The sequence below is a fragment of the Heloderma suspectum genome, chromosome 2 (genome assembly GCF_057233095.1).
Source record: "Heloderma suspectum isolate Gila_16-S chromosome 2, 16-S_ref, whole genome shotgun sequence".
NCBI lineage: Eukaryota > Metazoa > Chordata > Lepidosauria > Squamata > Helodermatidae > Heloderma > Heloderma suspectum.
In genome coordinates this window covers 193,020,025-193,039,504 of record NC_139459.1, presented here as the reverse complement: position 1 = coordinate 193,039,504, position 19,480 = coordinate 193,020,025, and the positions used below count along the sequence as shown (strand labels likewise).

The window sequence follows — 19,480 nt, the reverse complement described above, 5'->3', positions numbered from 1 at the left end:
ATTTAATCCATGATGAGCTGTGGCTCGAACCTATAAGAGGCAGTGAATCTACCAAGTGCAGTCTTTCTTCCTCAGTATGGTCAAGCCAAAACCTTGAAGATTTGACTGGACTGGGCTCTCTCCGGCCCAAAGTGGGGATCCCTTCTTTCATGTTCAGAAGTGAAAGAACTCGTATGTCAGAACCATATATAGGGCCAGTTCTAAGCCACTACTCACCCACACCCAAATCCTCTCAAGGATACAAACCTCACACCATCCTTGAGTCCTTGCCTGCTACATAAGATCTCAGTCCAGCTTCATGGCTCCTTATGTCCATTTGAAGACTCAATCTGGAATCCCCATGGCTGACCTGAGTTGGAATTTGCCAAGAATACAGTTTTTCAGAACCCAGATGAGTCCTGTTTTCTTCATTTCAGATGGGGTGCAAGAAAGCTGAGAAGTTTGACTATGTGAGTGTGACCTTTACTTTTCCCTGCTTGAAGACTCCATTTTACACTTTCTCAGAGACCAGGGCCTGGGTTGGGGAGGCCTAGCATTCTTCCAGTTTAGATGAAGGGCTGCTAGGACTACCAATCAAAAGGCACTGTACACTTATTCCATCTTTTCCTCAACATATTTTTTTCTGGAAAGAAAAAAGATGGAAGTCGTGGTAGGAAAACATAGGATTACAAATGAAAGACAACGATGTTTGCACCCCCAGTAAAATTTTGTATTTGAGGCAGCGTGATTTCACAATAAAAGCTTTGTCTGGAAGAACCCCTAATTCACTGACAACATTGGCCAATCAAGCCATTTATTTTGCAATACAACTCTGACTTCTAATTAAGCCTGTGCTTCCAGAATCATGTAGAGGAATTAGTGCTGAAGAGGGGCAGGGGGGAATGAGCAGAACACAGTGCTGTCCCTTCAAACATCATTTGCCCCCACCTAAGAGCGCAACCCTATTGGATCCGCCCTTGATACTCATAAGCCTCCAAACCTGGAGGCTTACAAGGATTCAAAACAGAGCATGAGGTGGACGTGCCTCTGGCTCTGCAATTTAGCTCCACAGGTGTTTTCGCCTGCCTGAGGTGTCGTGGAAGGGGAACGAAGGAGACTGAGGAGGCCTGGGGATATGGCGTAAGCCATCCTCTCCCCTCCCACTGGCATGCCCCCTTTCCCTCCTCTCTGAGCTCGCATTTGTGAGCTCATAGAGGCAGCCGGTGTGGTTCTCTCTGTGCTGGCTGCAAGGGAGAGTGGGTGGGGAGTTCGGACTCCTGGGTCCAAGGTTGGAGCAGTCTCTGGCCTCAGATCCAGGAATCTGAAAAATCCCGTGGCCCCCTAGACACTGTCTAGGGGCTACAGGATTGCTCTCTAAATTGCAACGTGGCAAGACGGCCTTTTCAGTGGTGTCCCCACGCCGCTGGAATCAGCTTCCAGGAGGGGTTCATCATGCCCCTTCTTTACAGATCTTCAGAAAGGCTCTGACTCACCTGTTTTCGCTGGCCTTCTCATAATCTGTGGGCTGCAGGTTTTATTGGTGTAATGTTTTTATAGAATTTTATATTATTTTATTGCATAATTTATTGCCTGTTTGAATAGTTTTGTATGTTTTTTTTTTATTCTGTGCACCACCTTGAGAGGGTTCTACCCTTAGAAATTATTTTAAATAAAATAAATGTTTCTGAAAGATCCAGTTAGGGTTTGGCTTGAGGCAGCTGTGTGATCAATGAAAAATTATCTCTCTCTAATATGGCAAGCCACTAAAGATTTCTGTCACAGGAGACATCCCAATCTACCTGCTAGTACTTTATGAAGACATCATCATCATTATTCCTAAGTGCCCTAAAAATCAAGACACTGTATAATTAGATGTAACTCAAAGTTAACAATGACAAAACCGTGTTCGCAGGCTAAATCAGGGGTGCAGAACCGCAGGCCTGGAGGCCAAATCTGGCCCTCTTGGGGTCCCAATCCAGATCTCCAAGTTTCCCCAGATGGCTTTTGCTCAGCCACTGATCGTTTGGTGGTTTTTTGCCTTTGTGCAGTTTCCCCCTATTCTCAAAAGTTGAAACGCCTCCCCTAAGGCTTAGCTACTGGCAGGAAGAGCTTTAAACTAAAATATGCTAGTAGCTTTTGTATTTTGGCCCCACCCAGCACTGGAATGCGGCGGGCCCAGAGCTTCATCCAAATGGAATTCAGTCCTCAGGATGAAAGAGGTTCAACACCCCTAATCTAAATAAACAGATACAAGAGGAAAATTAAGGAAGAGAGGAGAAGGAAAGACTGGGAAGGACTGAATCATGTAGCATATCTGGAAGCCTTCTTTTTATTTTCTCTTCTAGGTGGTGGATTATTTGAAGAAGGTGGCAGGAAATGAGTATGTGGGATTCAGCAATACCACGTAAGACCAGTGCGGGGTCGGGGGCTGTCAATGTTGCTTTCATAAGACATGCTAATCATGCTTGTTTTGCCTGGAACGTGGTTTGCTTTGAACTTGTAAAGCTGATTAATGCAGCACGTAGGGCAGTGTCAGGCCAGACTTCCTGACACCGTCTGGCAACCTGTCACAGGACACAAATAACAGCAGAAGTCTTTATTGCAGCAGCTTCCAGAGCTCACGGCAAAGCTTACAGTGTTTATAGATCCCAATAAATCAGATAGCCTAGGGAGAGGCTATCAGCACATTGCTTTGTTCAAGAGAAAGTTCCAAGGCTAGAATCCACACAGAGTCGCAGTCAGAGTTCAAGTCCAGCAACAGATTCCAAGTCAAGATCTCAACAGTACAGGATTCAAGGCAAACAAGAGTGCAAGTTTCACAAAAGTCCAGACAAGAAAGAATTCTGGGCAATTAAGAAGTTGTTCCCATCAAAGACTCTTTGGTCTCTTAAATACAGGGCTTAAATACAAAGGAAGGGCTGCTAGAGCTTCCCTTCTGATGATTTATCCTGACAGGGGAATCTGGCCCGTAAGCATGCACTATGTCTCTGTTCTGCCCTCTTTAGTTGACGCCTTGACCTGGGCGACACCCCCAAGCCACCCTCCCCTGTGGAATCTTCCTCCTGCTCAGCTCGCTGTAAATCAGAGGCCTCTCTGAAGGCCAAATCTTGCAGCTGTGACTGATAGGGAGTATCCCCCTCCTTCGGCCTGCAATCAGCTGGGAAGCTAGGCAGAGCCAAGCTCCTGGGCCCCAAGCTTCCCATGACTATACTGGATTCTAAATCATCCTGGTCTAACTCTGAATCAGACTCTGGCTCCAAAGCTGTAGGGCCCACACCCTGTCCGAGGCTGATGTCCCTGTCCTGTGATTTGGGGCTAGGCCCGACAGGCAGGAATATTGCCATTTTTCATTTGAATTATAATTCTAGAAGTGAGTCTGGAGAGAAACAAGGGCGCATTCATGTCTTTTTGTAGGTTTCAGTCAGAGAAAGAAACGGGAGACCGGAATTATGCCATTGGCTACTATCTCAAAGACAAAAAGGTAACAAGGAAGGAGGGAGGGGAAATGGAAACATTGGCCTGGTTCACACATAACACTAACCCATGGTTTCTTTAACTCATGGTTTGTTGCGTTACATAGGCTTGTCTGGCAGACAGTTGAACAAATCATAGTTTGTTTTCTCAATCCCTGGGTTGTTTGTTTCCATCTACCTTTGCCTGCTCCCCCCTTCCCTGTATCCCAAATGCCTTTGTATCACTGTTGTACTGGCATGCAGAGCACCTGGTTTTTTTTTACTAGTCTTTCCCACTGTAGTCTGGCAAAACAACCCATGAACAACCTACAGTTATGGGTTTCACATATAATGACAAACCATGGTTTAAACAAGTCAAAGTTCACAACCCAACAACAAACCATGGGTTATTTGCTGACCCAATTCGCACATAGCAACAATCCATGGTTTAAACAACCCATTGTCGTGCATAAGTGGGAGAGAGTGAGCGTGTTGCCTCCCACATGCCCATCACTTCCATTTTTATACTCAACAACCTACAATTGGCTCTTTTGTAGATTGTTGAGCATGACATGTGAACCCAGAGTGATGGGTTGTTTAGGGGCTAAACAACCCCACACTTAACCCAGCAGTCCGGGTTTGTACATCACACTCATCAACCTACGAACAAGCCAATTGTAGGTTGTTGATTAAAAGTGGCTCTCCTGCTCAGCCCTGACAGCCCACGTGAGCTGGCATTATGTGCAAACTGCCCTCTGGGTTGTTTGTGGTTAACAAACCATGGTTTCTAAGTGCAGCCGCATTCACACTTTGTGATAATCCAGAATTCAACAACTCATACCAAGGATTAGTGTTACATGCAAGCCAGGCCATTGTTCCATCCAGCAGACAAGAGACTGCTGGAAGCCATTTTTAGTCACCATCTTGGGTCACTGGATAAAATGTCCCAACTTGGGATAAAATATATCGGTCCATCCTTGCCAGGGTCTGACGTGGCTTTCCTCTTTTTCATCCTTGCACCACAGTGCTTTCCGCGTGGTGTGGACATGATGTCAGCCCTTGACTTGTATTTCCAGGTGAGCTGCTTTTTCGACCCCATCTCAGCTAGAGGTAATCTTCTGAGTTGGTAGGATTGAACCAAGAAGAGAGTAACCCATCTGAGGATGAATAATTGAAATCTTTCCACTAAACTTGGCAGGGCTGGACTTGAATGCAGTCATGTCCGAGGCTGGTGTCCCTGTCCTGTGATTCTTCTTCTATGAAAGTCTGGATCTGTTCATTGAGATGTTTAGCCTGTATCTCAAAGCTTCAGGGAAACTAACAATATATTTAAACAATTTCCAGAGGGGTGGCTGTGTTAGTCCACTGCAGCAAAAACAACAAAGAGTCTTGAGGTATTTTAAAGGCCAAGGGTCCAATCCAATGCATGTTTAGACAACTCCCCGCAAGCTTCAGTCAGCATGGCTGGCTGGAGGAATGCTGGGAGTTGTAGGACTTTTTTTTCTGTCTCACTACGCATAGGATTGCACTCTAACAGATCTATTATGGCATCAGCTTTCATGGCCTGTAGTCACTGGCAGTGATGGTCCCAACTTGGGATAATGCTTTTTTTCCCCCTATGTTAAATCCGCTCTGAGTATGGACCCTCCAGTGCTAACCCAAAGCAGAGTCCAGGCTCCATTTCTGGGTTTTATTCATAGTCCTGGATCCTGATTCTCAGGCTGTTCTGATTGTGATATGATGGCAACCATATTAATCTCTCTCTCTCTCTTTCTTTTCCCTCCCTCCCTCTGTCCCGCAAAGCTGTGCTCTGTCGAAGTGACTTGTGAATCCAGCAGCGTCATGGCAGCCACACTGGCCAATGGCGGCCTCTGCCCCATCACTGGCGAGTGTGTGCTGAGTGATGAAGCCGTCCGCAACACTCTCAGCCTCATGCACTCTTGTGGCATGTATGACTTCTCGGGGCAGTTTGCCTTCCATGTAAGTTTCTGCTGTATCTCCTGGTTGGCTGGGAGTGGCAGACGGCGGTGTGCTTCAGTTCTGGGGGAAGAGCTGCGATCAGTGGCGGCGGCAGAGGGACCTCTTTCGTTAAAGGACTGCTGGACTCCTTAGATCAGGAGTCAGCAACCGAGTGCCCTCCAGATGTTTTGGACTACAACTCCAACCAGCCCCAGCCAGCAAGGCCAATGGTCAGGAGTTATGGGAAGTGTAATCCAAAACATCAGGAGGGCACCAGGTTGCCTACTCCTGCCTAGGATGAGCAAGATCCCCATTGCCTTCTGGAATAATACTGAGGGTTACAAAACAAAGCTTAGCATGCCTACATGCGCGAAACAGGTTAAAATCTATGTGCTGGGTAGCTTAGACACTTGCAAGCGCATACCTCACATACTACATGTGCTAGCCTGCAAGCCAGCGCATAGTCAATTTATGTGATCCATTGATGGCCACCAATTTGGATGGCTTTAAAAGGGGGTTGGACAAATTCCTGGAGAAGAAGGCTACCAATGGCTACTAGTCCTGATGGCTCTGTGCTCCCTGCAGTACCAGAGGTAGTATGCCTGTGCATGCTAGTTGCTGGGGAATGTGGGCGGGAGGGTGCTGTTGCCCTCATGTCCTGCTTGTGGGTTTCCTGTGGGCAGCTGGTTGGCCACTGCATGAGCAGAATGCTGGACTAGATGGACCTTGGTCTGATCCAGCAGGGCTCTTCTTCTGTTCTTATCCTACACTGTAATTTGGATGTTCAAGCAAAGCAGGAGATGGAGATGGCAGTCTTCCAATCCGGTATGGTTAATGTTCATGCTGAGCACTTGGGGCTAGAGGAAGACATTTTGCTATCCCACACTGCTGAGAGGCACACCAAAGGGCCCCTTCCGACATTGCGTAGGATGCTAGAGAGCACTTCTTGGCTTGCAAGTTGTGTCTTCCAATGCCAGCACATGAGCTGGGAGTTCAACCACATCATTCTCTGTGTGACATCACATGATTCCCATAACCAAGCGCATTTCTCAGATGTGTGCAATGTATCCTCTGCCCTTGGCCACCTCTTTCTGAAGGGCAAGTACCGGCTGGGCCACGTTCTTCAGCTACTGAAGAACATGAGGAGGATGCAATCGAATGTGAGAACTGAGAACATGCCATCCATAAGAATACGCAGCCCAGAAACCCTGCTTGGAGTACTTGCACAGATGGGACAGCCCAGTCCTGTGGCTACTGTTGTGCAAAGCCACTCTTGCCCTCAGAGATGCAATGCATATCTTGTGATCCCTTTTTCCTGCTGCATCTGAGTGGCAGTAGCTGAAGATGCAGACACAGTTCCATCAATCTGCTTCTCTCCCAGTCTACCCCAGTGCAACTTGTGTTTTTTTGCACTGGGCACAATCTACTCTTGATTAGTCTGCAACGAACTTCCTGCACTATGATCTTAAGATGTTAATATAGTGCAGACGGGGTTTCCACCATGCCCTTTCCCAGGATCCATTTTCTCCTCCCCCTCACCAAACTCCGTTTCTTTTTTTTGGTTTAGCACGGAGCCTGTAGAGTTCTGTGATACTCAATAGCTGGTTTGCTGCACCCTTCGGCTAATCCCCACCCTTCCTCATCCCCAGGTTGGTCTACCTGCCAAATCCGCAGTTTCTGGGGCTATCCTGCTAGTGGTGCCCAATGTCATGGGTGTGATGTGTCTGTCACCTCCCCTGGATAAAGGTGGCAACAGCACAAGAGGGACTGGGTTTTGCCAGGTACGTTTCCTAGGTTCATAATGTGGTCTTGCTGATAGGAGCCAGTATAAAAAAGCCAGGGAGAACCACTGCTCTGAATGGGGGTGGGGGGCACTTTGTGCAAGTCACTCCCTTAACCTCATATCCTCCTTATGAGTAGAATAACAGTAAACTTTCCTCACAAATAAGGATGAATGAGGCAAGAATGGTCATGCGCTTTGCACATTATAAGTGTTGCAATCTGAATGTGACCAAAAAGCAAATTTGACAACAGAACCGTTCCAAATTCTCCCTTCTTGAATCTGCTGATCTTAAGAAAACAAAAAATTGGCATAGGGGCTCTTTTATACACATTTGCATGTAATATGTAGTTAGCCCCTGAGGTGGTAAGAGGCAGAATAAATTGGGAGATCAATAATGCCATTTGCTGGTGGCACATTTGTCCTCTGCCTCATGAGGCAGGCAGTTAATGCTACTCAAGTTTTGTTCAGGTTACCTGGGGGTGGGGGATTGTTTTCACAATAACAGAAGGAGAAGTGAATGGAAGAGTCCCAGATTTTTTTTAAAAGGAATTAGCTTTGCTGCGCTTTGGTCCGTGCAGGGCTTCACGAGTGAGTGCTCCGCACCAGTAAAAATCGCTTCACAGAACATACACCCGGGTGAGGGTTGGAGTGAACATCATCTGACTGGCAGGGGCTGCTCAACCAATAGCGAGTCTCTCCCCCGCCCTGCTCTCCCACCCTTTCTCCTTTCCCCTGAAGCTCCAGATGCACCTGCATTTCAGGAGCAAGCCCCATTGAGCACAATGGGAGTTACTTCTGAGTAAATGCACATATGCTTGTGGTGGGAAAGTGGGAGGGGAAACCAGCCCCCTTTCTAACCCAATGCTGTGCAGGAGCTCTATAACAAAGGCGTAAAGTAGTTACTTCCTAAGGCAATAAACCAAACAATGGAGAATCAGAGCCTCAAGTTCGGCACTTTAGAGCATTTAGGGCATTTGAGCTTTAAACTGCCGTTTCAGTTGAGGGGAATCTCTATAAATTCTGATGTGGGCATTCAGGGGAAAGCCTCATTGAGCACACTGGGAGTTAGTTCTGAGGAGGCACTAATTGTGCAGGGATAGGAACCACACAGGAAACATCCCTTGACAGGGGTCACGGTGAAAGGCACACCCCTGGGCAAGGCTAGCGTACCTGAGGTCAATGCGGGGTTGGGGCACACAGCAACTATACCAGGGAGAATCCGACCTAAGGAAAAGAATCGGACTTTAAGTGGTCTCAAGAAATTCATTTTTCCCCCGATAAGCTCTGGGGTGGCTGCTAGATGGCCAGGACATCATATACCCCTAACAACCTCCAAACACAGCCAGCTCGGAGCAAATCACTCGTGGAGACGCTCCCCTGGTCAGCTACAATGTGAACTTCCTCCGTTAAAGTAATTAATCCCAGTTCCTTTTTATCTTGTGATCTTCAGGCTCTCTCTGTAGCATATATTTTTAGCTGTGTATTACTTTATATCATAGATTCTACAAAGAGAGAAACTTATTTTGAACACAAACATGTGAGCACAGTGAGAATCTCAGCTTGCATTAAAAACAATGTAAGTCTCTAGGCCTTAAGGCTGTGAACATCTCCATACACTTTTCAGATAGTGTCTGGGGAAATCTCAAAAGCAAGTGCAGAATACAATTTCCAAGTCGTAAGTCTTCAGTGCTCTCCATAGCTCTTTGCCAACCCATGACTAGAAAAAGCAGGAGAAATTGTGCAAAAGAAGCAAATGTCCATAATCCATACATGTCTGGAAGTCAGCTTTTTCTGGCGCAGGATTTGGATTTTATTTTTTTCTGCAAAGTATACAGAAGCTGTGGGAGTAATGCTATGTTTAACCCTTATGGTGTCCATTTTGAGACTCCTCACTTCTATCTTCTTTGCCCTGCCGCCGCCCCCCCCGCTTCCCCTGTGCTTTCTCACTCAGCCTGCTACTTTTCAATTCTAATTTCCCCAGGAATTGGTCTCGCTCTTCAACTTCCACAACTATGACAACTTGCTGCACTGTGCCCGCAAAATGGACCCCCGCCGTGAAGGCGACGAAGTTAGAGTAAGGAAACAAAGTGTTGCCAAGACTGAAAGACCCTCGCAGATTTGGGTAGAGGAGATGGTAGAGAAGTTCAGGGGAGGAATAAAGAAAACGGCAGGTGGAGTTAGAATGGCTGGAATGACATAGCTGGGAGAATAGTCCAAGACTGCAGGTCTGGATTGCAATGAACTGGCAGAAGTATGTGGGGGTAGTGCTTGAGTTAAGAGAGAGGGGACAGAGAAACATTGACAGACCTGAAGTGCCCAATATATGTAATATAATATAATATAATATAATATAATATAATATAATAAATATAATATAGTGTGTTCTGCATTCTAAACCCAATACTGGAGTATTTTTGTGTTAGTGTATGCCATGTTTTTCATATGAGTGTTTTTAATCACCTCCAAAATCAGGACTAGAAACCATACAGCAGATAAAGCATTCTGAGTACTTTTCAGGTGAAACACAATATGAACAACCTTAGCTGTAGGGAAGACCACACAGACACCTCTCCGGTTCCATATTTTTCAGAACAAGACAGTCGTGAACCTCCTGTTTGCTGCCTACAGTGGCGATGTCTCTGCCCTTCAAAGGTATGAGCCTACTTGCCCTGGAAAAAGACACTGCTGGGGAGAGACTTCTGGAGGTGATACTCATCAACTAATCTGAGCATAATTGGCATTACCCTGCACCAACTTTGACTTCCCTTTCCTTGGCTTCCCTCTAGATTTGCTCTGTCAGCCATGGACATGGAGCAGAAAGACTATGACTCCCGCACATATAGCCACAGCTGAAGGTAGCATGCTGGGGGCACAACTGTGTCCCAATTCCTATACACCTGAATGAGGACCACATTTGCACCTGTAGGGTTGTCCACCCCTAATGCACATCAGACTTTCTGCAATGGGTACTGTGCCATGCATCTCTCTGGTGTCCATCTGCACTGGAACTGCGGTGGTGATGCTACAATGGGCGTGATGAAGTGTGGCTTTGGTACAACATGCCGCAGCATTTCTGTTAGGTACAACATCATGTTCCTCTGTAATGATCACACCCAGTGTGCACTTGGAGACAGAATGGCATCATTGTAACCAAAAGCTGACAAGGGTTTTGGATCTAGAGGGGAATTGATGGAGAGGGATTTGGCATGGGGACAGTTAAAACTGCAAGTCAAAGATGGGAGGCATCCAACATACGAACAACAGAAGCGTGTGGTTTGCGGCTGAAGGGGAGTTGGGAATTTCAGAGCCCTAAACTTTCTCTGAAATCCCAATACAAACTACGTCCCCAGCACACAAATTCTTGAGCTCGAAGACAATTTTAATGCCCAAGGTTTTGACTAAGGAGGAGGTCTAAATATTTGTTCCACCTCTTGGCTGGAAAAAAAACACCAGGCATTAATGCAGCACAAGGTGTTTTGTTTTGTTTTTTAAGAGTCTGGCCTGGTTTGCATGTAACACATCTCCAGAGTATATGTTGAGTATGGATTGTCATTCAAGGGGCTGTCATTGAATAACCCAGATTTTACATCCCAACAACAAAGCATGGGTTCTCTTCCTGGACTGTTCATGGTTAACAACCCATAGTTAAACCATAGTGCAGGATTTGCATGTAACAACCCACAATTCAACAACAACCAAACTCAACCCGTACTCTGGGTTGTCGTTACATATGAACCCGGTCTCTGTCTTAACAACAAGTTTAAATCAGTTTTATACAAGTCTCACTGTCAACAACTTCCAAACAAGCAACTCTTTTTAATTCAATATTGCATGCTTGCCATGAATCCAATCACATTATACTCCCCAAATTATAGTTTCTAGTGGGGTGATTTTGGAAGAAACTATGATAATTAGCCAGTTTAAATACTGTTTAGGTGTGTCTATCTTTGGCAATACAGCAACTCATGCACAAGGCTCCTGCATTCCACTGGTGGGAACCAGATTATTTGCAAATATGTGCCCTAGCATTTGGGTTTATATAGTTCAACCACACACACACCTTTCTGTTTCTCAGATAATTCAACATTGCTCTTAGTGTGCTACTTGCTCTGTAATAACTTTTCGGCAACCCACCTACATTCTGCTTAAAGATTTCTGTGATCTAGGTTGCATAGAGTAATCCATTGAGGGTGGGGTGGGTTGCAGACCTGTCTCTGGGAAGAGGTTGGGATAGTCCTTTTGAATCCTTCCAATTATATGATTCTCCCTCAGGACATCTGGAAGTCGTGAAGTTTCTGGTGAAGGCCTGCAGAGTCAATCCCTTTGTCAAAGACAGGTGAGGAGTGGTAGGCTGAGGAACAATTGCAGGGAGGGAGTGGGTCCTGCTCACCCCCATCAATGGCCAGTATTTCAAAGACATGGTCACAAAACTACAAAAGCCTCAGCCATGCCAACACAGCCCACCAGCTGTGTATATTACCCTGAGGATTAAATAAGTCATTTTCCTGCCTGCTGGGAACTACAAGAGGATCTTGTTATGGTGATACTCAGAGAAAGGCATGGGCAGTTGCTATCCCCTTTCCTCGGACATCAGGGATTGGCACAGCTAGAGACAAGATGTTAAAGTGGCCTGGACAGGTGCTGCATCCCAATCGAGTTTGCTTTCAGTTTAGGAAGACTGTGATCAGTTTTGTTCCACAGATCCGATAGTGGCTCTGAGAAAGATTTCTATTCAGTTAAATCAGCCTTCCCCAACCTGGTGCCTTCCAAATGTTTTGGAATACAACACCCAGAATTCCTGATCATTGGCCATGCTCGCTGGGGCTGATGGGTGTTAAATTCCAAAACATGTAAAAGGCACCTGGTTGGGGAAGGCTGGGTTAGGTTTTCCAGTGATCCCCAGGAGTTCCCTTCGCCTACAGCACGTGGGGTGGTTTGGTGTGACGTGCCTGCACCATCTAACATGGCTTCTTCCATAGGCCCGTTCTCAGTTTGTAGTGCAGTAGACTAGATTGTCTAGATTGTTTTCATCTTTAGCCTTGGTGAGCATTTGGAGAAATGGCCTACGAACATTTAAAATATAGAGGTTGATCTCTCTGGTGTTGATGGTGGGTGATTCTCTAGTCTCCCATTGTCCCCCAACCCCCTAGATAGTAGCTATAGGTGGCTTCACGACTTGTCTTCTCTGCGGGTGGGGGAACATTGCCTTGGATGATGCTGTCCAGTTTAACCACCTGGAGGTGATGAAGTTGCTCAAGGATTACCAAGATGCCTGCAAACTGGGAGCCAGACAGGCTGAGGAAGCAGCTGAAGACCTCTCCAAGGAGAACTTAGAAAGCATGGTGTGAGGATGATGCAGAAAGAGTGGAAAGTTGCTATATCACCTGCATTTTCCCCCACAGATTTAACTAGTCACTTGCTCACATGTCTGAAAGGAGATAGGCATAATGATAGACTTACTGCTGCTTAGGACTTGAACTGAAATGGGGCGGAGGGAGAGATTACATCCCAATTCTTCCAGGCTCCTACTTCATGTTGAACCAGTGTTTGGTCATATTCTCACACCTCTCTTGTGCAAAACGCCCCCCCCCCCCCGCCCGGTTAGTTCCATGCACAAGCTCACTCAGTTTTCATTCAGTAACACAACAGAAACATGATCAAGTCAACAGCCACTGAACTAGTAGCCCTTGGAAAGAGACCAATGAGGGGGAGCTCAAGTCTCTCTCACCTACCATTTCAGGCTGCCTAGGTCAAAGGCATTTAACGGCCAAAGTAATGAAGACACATGATCTCCAGTTCAATTATCTGTCCTGGGTTTTGGCTAAAACTGACTGGGACCACTGCATGGGTCCCCAAGACACATCTTCCCAATGAAAATCCCAACCCCCCAAGCAGCTATTTGGTCCATTAAGAAAAATATACATGCACACTTCCCTGGTGCTGCAATTTCTGCTATGTGACTGTTGAGCTGCTCCCTACCTTTATATATTAGAAACTGTAACACGCTTTCCAAGTATTTATGTAACCGGGAAAAAATGCTTCCAGGACGAGGCTGTGCAATTTACCTACCTGACTTTTTTTTTAGTAGCATCATTCAATATACAACAGTCAGGGCAGTTTACAAAAGCTGAATAAAAATACACTACAACATAAACAATGAAGGGCAAACAGACACCCACTTCAAGCAATTTCTTCTATGCTGGTGAAGAGACTGAGGGTGCTTCTAGAACAGGCTATGGGGTCATGGTATTATAGTGGAAATTGTTTTAGCTGTTTTAAATTTTGTATGTTTTAATCTTGTTGTAAGTCACCTTGAGGCTTTTTTTAAAGGCAACTAAAAATCCTAATAATGATAATTGTATGATGCAATCACACAGCCTCATTTGCAGAATTTATGGGGAGTCTTTGTCTTCTATTTTAGCCCTCCCTTCCTTGTAGCCCTATCACCTCTAAAGCAAGGATGGAAAACTTTGCCCTAACTTTCAAGGTGAGTCTAGGGATAAATATGGTAAAGAAAAGGAGACAGTTGAATGATATGGCTAATGAGGTGGACCATTACATCACAAATACTAAGCACATTTACTCAGTGCTTAGGAACTCCCCTTCATTTCCATGGGCCTGATGTGTGTGTACTCAGAATTGCAACCTGGAATGAATAGTCTGCAAGAGGGGAAGAAGTTGCCTCAGACTCCCAAGTGGCATTGACTTCTCCCTCAAGCCTTCTCTCCTTTCAGAAGCAACTCTGTTGCTCCGAAAGAACATCCACACTGTTACAGTAAATGCTCAAACCCTGAAGCAGTGCAATGCTACATAGCTGCTGTACAGCTACATGGATACCATTGCAGGCTTTGTATGTCAATCTGTACATCGAGACACCGTGTTTTTATTTTTACCCAAGAGCCCCTTCCCAACCATGGATGTTCTCTAGAAAAGGACCGGTGAGTCCAAGCAACCTAGGAGAGAACCAATCGACAGGACATCGTTTTAAATAAATACATTTTTATTTATTGTAATAGTTGCACAGCTGCCAGCACAATACCTGGAGCTGCTCTTCCTGGATTCAAAAACAGCGCCTTGTGTCTCAATTATATTCCATAAAATAAAACCTCTCTCTAGAGAATTTGCCAGTGTGCTATATCTCAGATAACTGTGACTCAGGTGACTGTGGTTCATTATGTCAAACCCCTTCATCTGCCAGCCGCCTTCCCCTCAAGTCTCCTTGGTTGGATGTAGCAGGAGACCAGAATTGGGTTGACCCTTATTTCTGCTCTACTAAATATTTTAAAAGACTGTATATACAGCTTCTTGCCAAGCCAGGGAATCACAGAATGAGATGGATTCTTGGGCTGTATGCTAAGAAAGTAATTCCTATGAAACTTATGTACAGCAACATTTGTGATTGCAGGAGGGTTAGATCTCCACTGGGCCTGTCAATTAAATGCCATCTGCTTAGCTGTAGCTCCCACTGGACCAGCAGGGGGCAATGGTGGCTATGTATTATATGCAGAGGATCGGATCCTATCAAAATGGAAATTTCCTGTCTTCAGACATCTGAAGGCGTAGGCAGATACTTCTGATGGGAAGGGAGTCTCTTCACATAATCAAAAGACATGGGATAAAAGCACCAGAGGGTGCAATTAATCTCACGCACTCAAAATAGCTGTCAAGAAACAAACTTGCTTCTTTCAAGCCACCATGGGGCAACTTTCTCCCCAGCGTATTTCCCTGTAAAGAAAAACCCACAAAACAAATGTAACCCAGATGTGTCCCAATTCTGTGGACAGCAAACCTCATTTGCAACAGGAGACGAGGGAGCAGAGGCAGAAAGACAGAATGGGGTCCGGCCACTGAGTGCTTTGAGTAAAATCTTCATTGCAAACTGGGGTAGGTTTCGACTGACCTTTTCCTAAGGCTGGACAGTGGAAACCTCAGGCTCCTAACATGGCAAAGGTCAGTCCTCTTGATTCCAGGTCGATTCCACTGTTCAACCTGCTTCCAACTGCTATGTACTCTGATCCCCCAGGTAGAGAATCCATCTGAAGAAGCAAACTGGGCTTAAGAAGTTCTCAGTTTTTGTTGAGCTTCTCAGGCACATCGAGTCCTGAATGAGTTAGCAGTTCACCATCCCAGAGGGCAAAGGCAGGCACCACAGGCCCTTGGAACTCCGCAGACATGCTGTGAATGAACGCGTGTTCGCTTATATCCACCAAGCTGAGTTTCTTGCTGTCAAAGTCCAAGAGCAGACCCACTCTCTCCGGCTTGCCCATGCCTCTGATGGGAGCGGTCTCACTGGCAAACATGGCATTCCAACACCGGTTAGCATAGGTAAAGACCCAGGAATGAGCATCCATTCCAATGCAGACTTCCCGGGAGACATCCACATCCGCCACCCCAATGCGGAACTGCTGCGATCGCTTGACAGTCACTTCCCAGTAATGGCAGCCACTGGACATGGCAGCGTCACCCAGTACTACAGCCCAGTCCCTGAAGCGTTCAGGGTTCTGGGGAACTCTGGAGGGGTCAATCCCCAGCACACGGTAAATGACACCAGTGTCCTTTTTGAACAAATCCAAGGTGCTGTGGGCTGTTTTCTCATCTAGTTTGAAACTGATCTCTGCAATAAGAAATATATATATATCTATACACAAGCAATGACATTTTGCTGCTCTTCAGAAATGAACCCAGAACGTTAACAGAAATGTTTTACTTTGGAATATCCAAGGAATTCCACCCGCTACATACATACACACACACACACACACACCTGAACCCTTTGCTGTTGCACTAAGAGGTAGATACATGCAGTTTACAAGATGCAATAAATACCTCTATCACAACAGGAACAGATGGTATGTATACTGGCATAAATGGTACAAACACATGAGGCCCTAAGACATTCACTTTGGGGCATAGGGCTGTCACCAAATTAAGGATATCTTAGGTGATAGCTTAAATCTGCATCTGTTTGTATAAGAATAAAAAGCAGTTCTATAAACAAAACATTATCTTTTTTCAGATTATACATGTACATGTTATAGGAGGCACTATTTTAAAAAAGGTGTTCCCCTCTGTATGAGAGGAGAAGGAAGATGCCTATTAAGATGCTGTTTCTACCCAAGGTGTTTTGTAAAATTTCATATTTAAAATACTTCAATTTTTTTTAAAAATGCTGTCTAGTTAATTGGGGATACTGTTTTAGTTTAACAGCATAATCGTATGTCTACTCAGAAGTAAGCTCTATTCAATTCAATGGGACTTACTCCCAGGTAAGTGTGTATAGGATTGCACCCTAATTGATCTGACAAATCACTTAAATACAGTAGACTTAGTAGGAAGCTATTCTTAAAGACAAAGTGAACATTTCAAGTCCTTTCTTTGTTGATTCACTAAAATTGCTGGATAGATATGCAAGTTTTATGTAGGTAAGCAAAACAGAGCAAACAACAGTAATTAGCTGTGTACCTGGAATCAACATTAAGGCTTAGTGACAGTATGCTTCGATCTGGGCCTCATATATGAAGGATGCAATCCTACAGACACTTACCCAGAATTAAATCCCATTAAACTCAGCAGCGCTTATTTCTGAACTGATACATAAAGGATTGCACTGTAAGTCACAGAGATGAACTAGCCGGGACTCTGAGGAAATCAGTGATGATGTTAAAAAGATGGAATGGAAACCTCAGTTCTTCAGATTTCCTGTGCCAGCCTATAAGTGTTTATGATGGGAGCCTTTGCCAGCATGTCATCCCCAAACATGACAATACTCCAGCTTTATAATAATGTTACAGAAAGATAGTTGGGTACAAAATGTAGGAGACATTTGTTAAGAAGCAACACCTACCTGGCTACTGCTTGTGCTGTTACTGCCTCTTGAGGGAAGTAAAACAGACACTAGATAGAAGTTGTAGCAGTATAGATTTAGATTAACTATTAGGACAAGTACAGTTGAAGAATGGATCCAGTTTCCTCCTCTGTATAATATTTTGAAGAACTTTCTGAATGAACATTTGTCAGAGAGAACTGCGGCTTAAAAATCCTTCAGTGGAAAATATGGGGTGGGGGTTGACTTAAACAAAAAAGCACAAAGATTCATCTTTATGAATCTACAGTTCTGGCTCTAACTTCAAAGAGAAAAGGACCATGGGAAACATTCCAATAAATTACAAGCATTACAGCAGGCATTTATAGGTTAGCTTGTAATGCATCAGGGTAAGCACTGGCTAAAGTGTATCTTTTTGAGTAAAGAATATGGAGGATCTCCTCTGTTGAATACTTCTGTTGCAGGCATATTATGTTTTCTCAGCACTCCAACCACAGCATATTTTCTACTGGAAAATTGATTCCCACAAGTTCTATAGTTGCTAACACAATAATTTGAAAGGTAGTTGGGTAGTGCTCAACTGTGCCATATTGTAATTGGTTAAAAATATTTTGCTGCATGAGCACCTTCCCACTTTATAGCCAAGTGTCAGACAGCAATTCTTCCCCACAGGTTCCTCCAGTAGCTATGCACTCCCCTGTCCAGCACAGAGAGGGAGATGAGCAGGAGCAAAGCTGTGCCTCCCCAGTCAAGTCCACACTACATAGCATAGTATCAAGAGTTTGTGGAAATACAACTCTATTGGCAAATCATGGTAGGGCATTCATTAACTGATCATCTGGACAAGCTCTTACTGTTAAATGTGGCGTTTGTTTTATGTCTTACTCGATTTTCACTTTCTACTTTTCTTCACTAGATAAAATACTCCTTTGGTTGTCATCAGTACTTCTCTAAGACAGTTTATATATAGCAGTGAGTTCAAGGACACTCTGGAGCAGATTTGGAGGTGGGAAACTGGGAGAGGATGACCCATTGTGTGAGTGTAAGTCTGCTTCTGTGACATTGATGGAGTCCTAGGTGGATAAAGAGTGAGCACTAAGTAAAAAGAAAAACATACGTCAGACATGAAGGTACGTAACCCTGGGAAGGAGAACGATGCCTATATATGTAGCTGCAAATGCCTGTAAGCTGCTTCCAGGGAATTACAAAGTACAACTTGCAAGCAATGCCAATGTTGTATGCCTTTCAATATCTGTCAAGTGAAAATAGTTATACCAGTTATTATTGATTTAGATTTAAATTTATGTCCCATCTTTCTAGGCAAATTGCCACTCAAGACAGTGTACAAGATCTTAAAATATATAACAATACAAGAAACTGTACAATCAAACAAACCATCCATTAAAAACAGCAGGAAGTGAAGTGCAAAACCAGAGGAAAACTCACTAAAGATGTCGACCAAAATAATAGTTTTCAATGCCTGCTTAAAAGCTATCTGAGAAAAGTTATGTGAGAATGTGGCTGTCATCCTGAAGAAGTCTTCGGTATGAATAAGCCACTTCTGCTGCACTAAATTGCTGGCAGACCTGACTAAAGAATTTTGGAAGTACTGAGTACCTAGGTATCTGAAATACCTTTCCTCCCCCCAGCTGTATATTTCTCAGTGTATATTACACAGATTTTGTTTAAATACTGTAATATTATTGCTACCAATCTAAGTAAATTTGGAAGTAAGCCTCACTGAAATATGAGATGTTTATGATCAAACATAGTTAAGATCTGGCAGAGGCTTTCCACATATACTTCCAAATTAGGCACAGGCCAAAAGCTACCATTGTCCCTGCTAGGAACAGCTGCAGATATTGAATTCCTGCCTGTTTAATTACAGCGCTCTGCGAAACCCATAATACTCTCTACTACTACAAGAAGAAAACTAGTATTCACCAAATCAAATAGATACTGTTGGCCCAGAAGCTTTAGCCTCCGATACATACTAGGTTCATGATGTGGCTGATTCCAGGGCGAAAAGAGGAAAGGATCAGATTAGGTAGAACCCCGGCACCTTTCACAACAACGTAACAGACAGAAATTTAACCGATGCAGCTTTTCCTGCTGTAGAGATGGGAAAGCCTTTACCGACTTAATTTATTCTTGTCACTGCAGCTACCAAAGGCGCAGAAGCCTGGCCAAAACAAAGCTAGCACTCCTAGAGAGGTTACCAAACCCTCGGCTAAAAAACCTCGTGGAGGAAGGAAGAAATATCCATGGCAGCCCAGGGGTATTTGGTTGCTGTAGTGGCCTTTCGTTGCGATGCTTTCTCTTCTACTGAATTCCAAAGAGCCCTACCTCTCCGAGGTACTTCGCCCACGAAACGATGTCCAATGCTGCACAAGGTCCAACCTTGCCGCCGTACACCCCTCAGTATGGGCGCCGCCATCTTAGAATAGGACGCTTGCGTCACGTGAACCGATTCCGCCTAAAGAC

At 44.8% G+C, this 19,480-nt stretch overlaps 2 protein-coding genes across 2 annotated transcripts in view; one reads left to right on the top strand and one right to left on the bottom strand.

Moving 5' to 3' along the window:
* The window catches only part of GLS2 (glutaminase 2), a 30,195-nt gene extending 17,674 nt beyond the window's left edge, over positions 1-12,521 (top strand). Inside the window, 12 exon segments of the mRNA XM_084837117.1 lie at positions 417-449; positions 2,325-2,383; positions 3,394-3,460; positions 4,457-4,507; positions 5,235-5,411; positions 7,040-7,171; positions 9,155-9,247; positions 9,764-9,825; positions 9,960-10,007; positions 10,009-10,028; positions 11,446-11,508; positions 12,364-12,521. Coding sequence (XP_084693243.1) covers positions 417-449; positions 2,325-2,383; positions 3,394-3,460; positions 4,457-4,507; positions 5,235-5,411; positions 7,040-7,171; positions 9,155-9,247; positions 9,764-9,825; positions 9,960-10,007; positions 10,009-10,028; positions 11,446-11,508; positions 12,364-12,521 — 963 coding nt within the window.
* Positions 9,498-19,441, bottom strand: SPRYD4 (SPRY domain containing 4). Its single transcript, XM_084837118.1, has 2 exons — positions 19,343-19,441; positions 9,498-15,787 (listed from the first exon to the last, which is right to left on the bottom strand). Exons 1-2 carry the CDS (start codon positions 19,431-19,433, stop codon positions 15,240-15,242), a joined length of 639 nt encoding a protein of 212 aa, XP_084693244.1. The 5' UTR covers positions 19,434-19,441; the 3' UTR covers positions 9,498-15,239.
* Between the last annotated feature and the right edge of the window lie 39 nt (positions 19,442-19,480).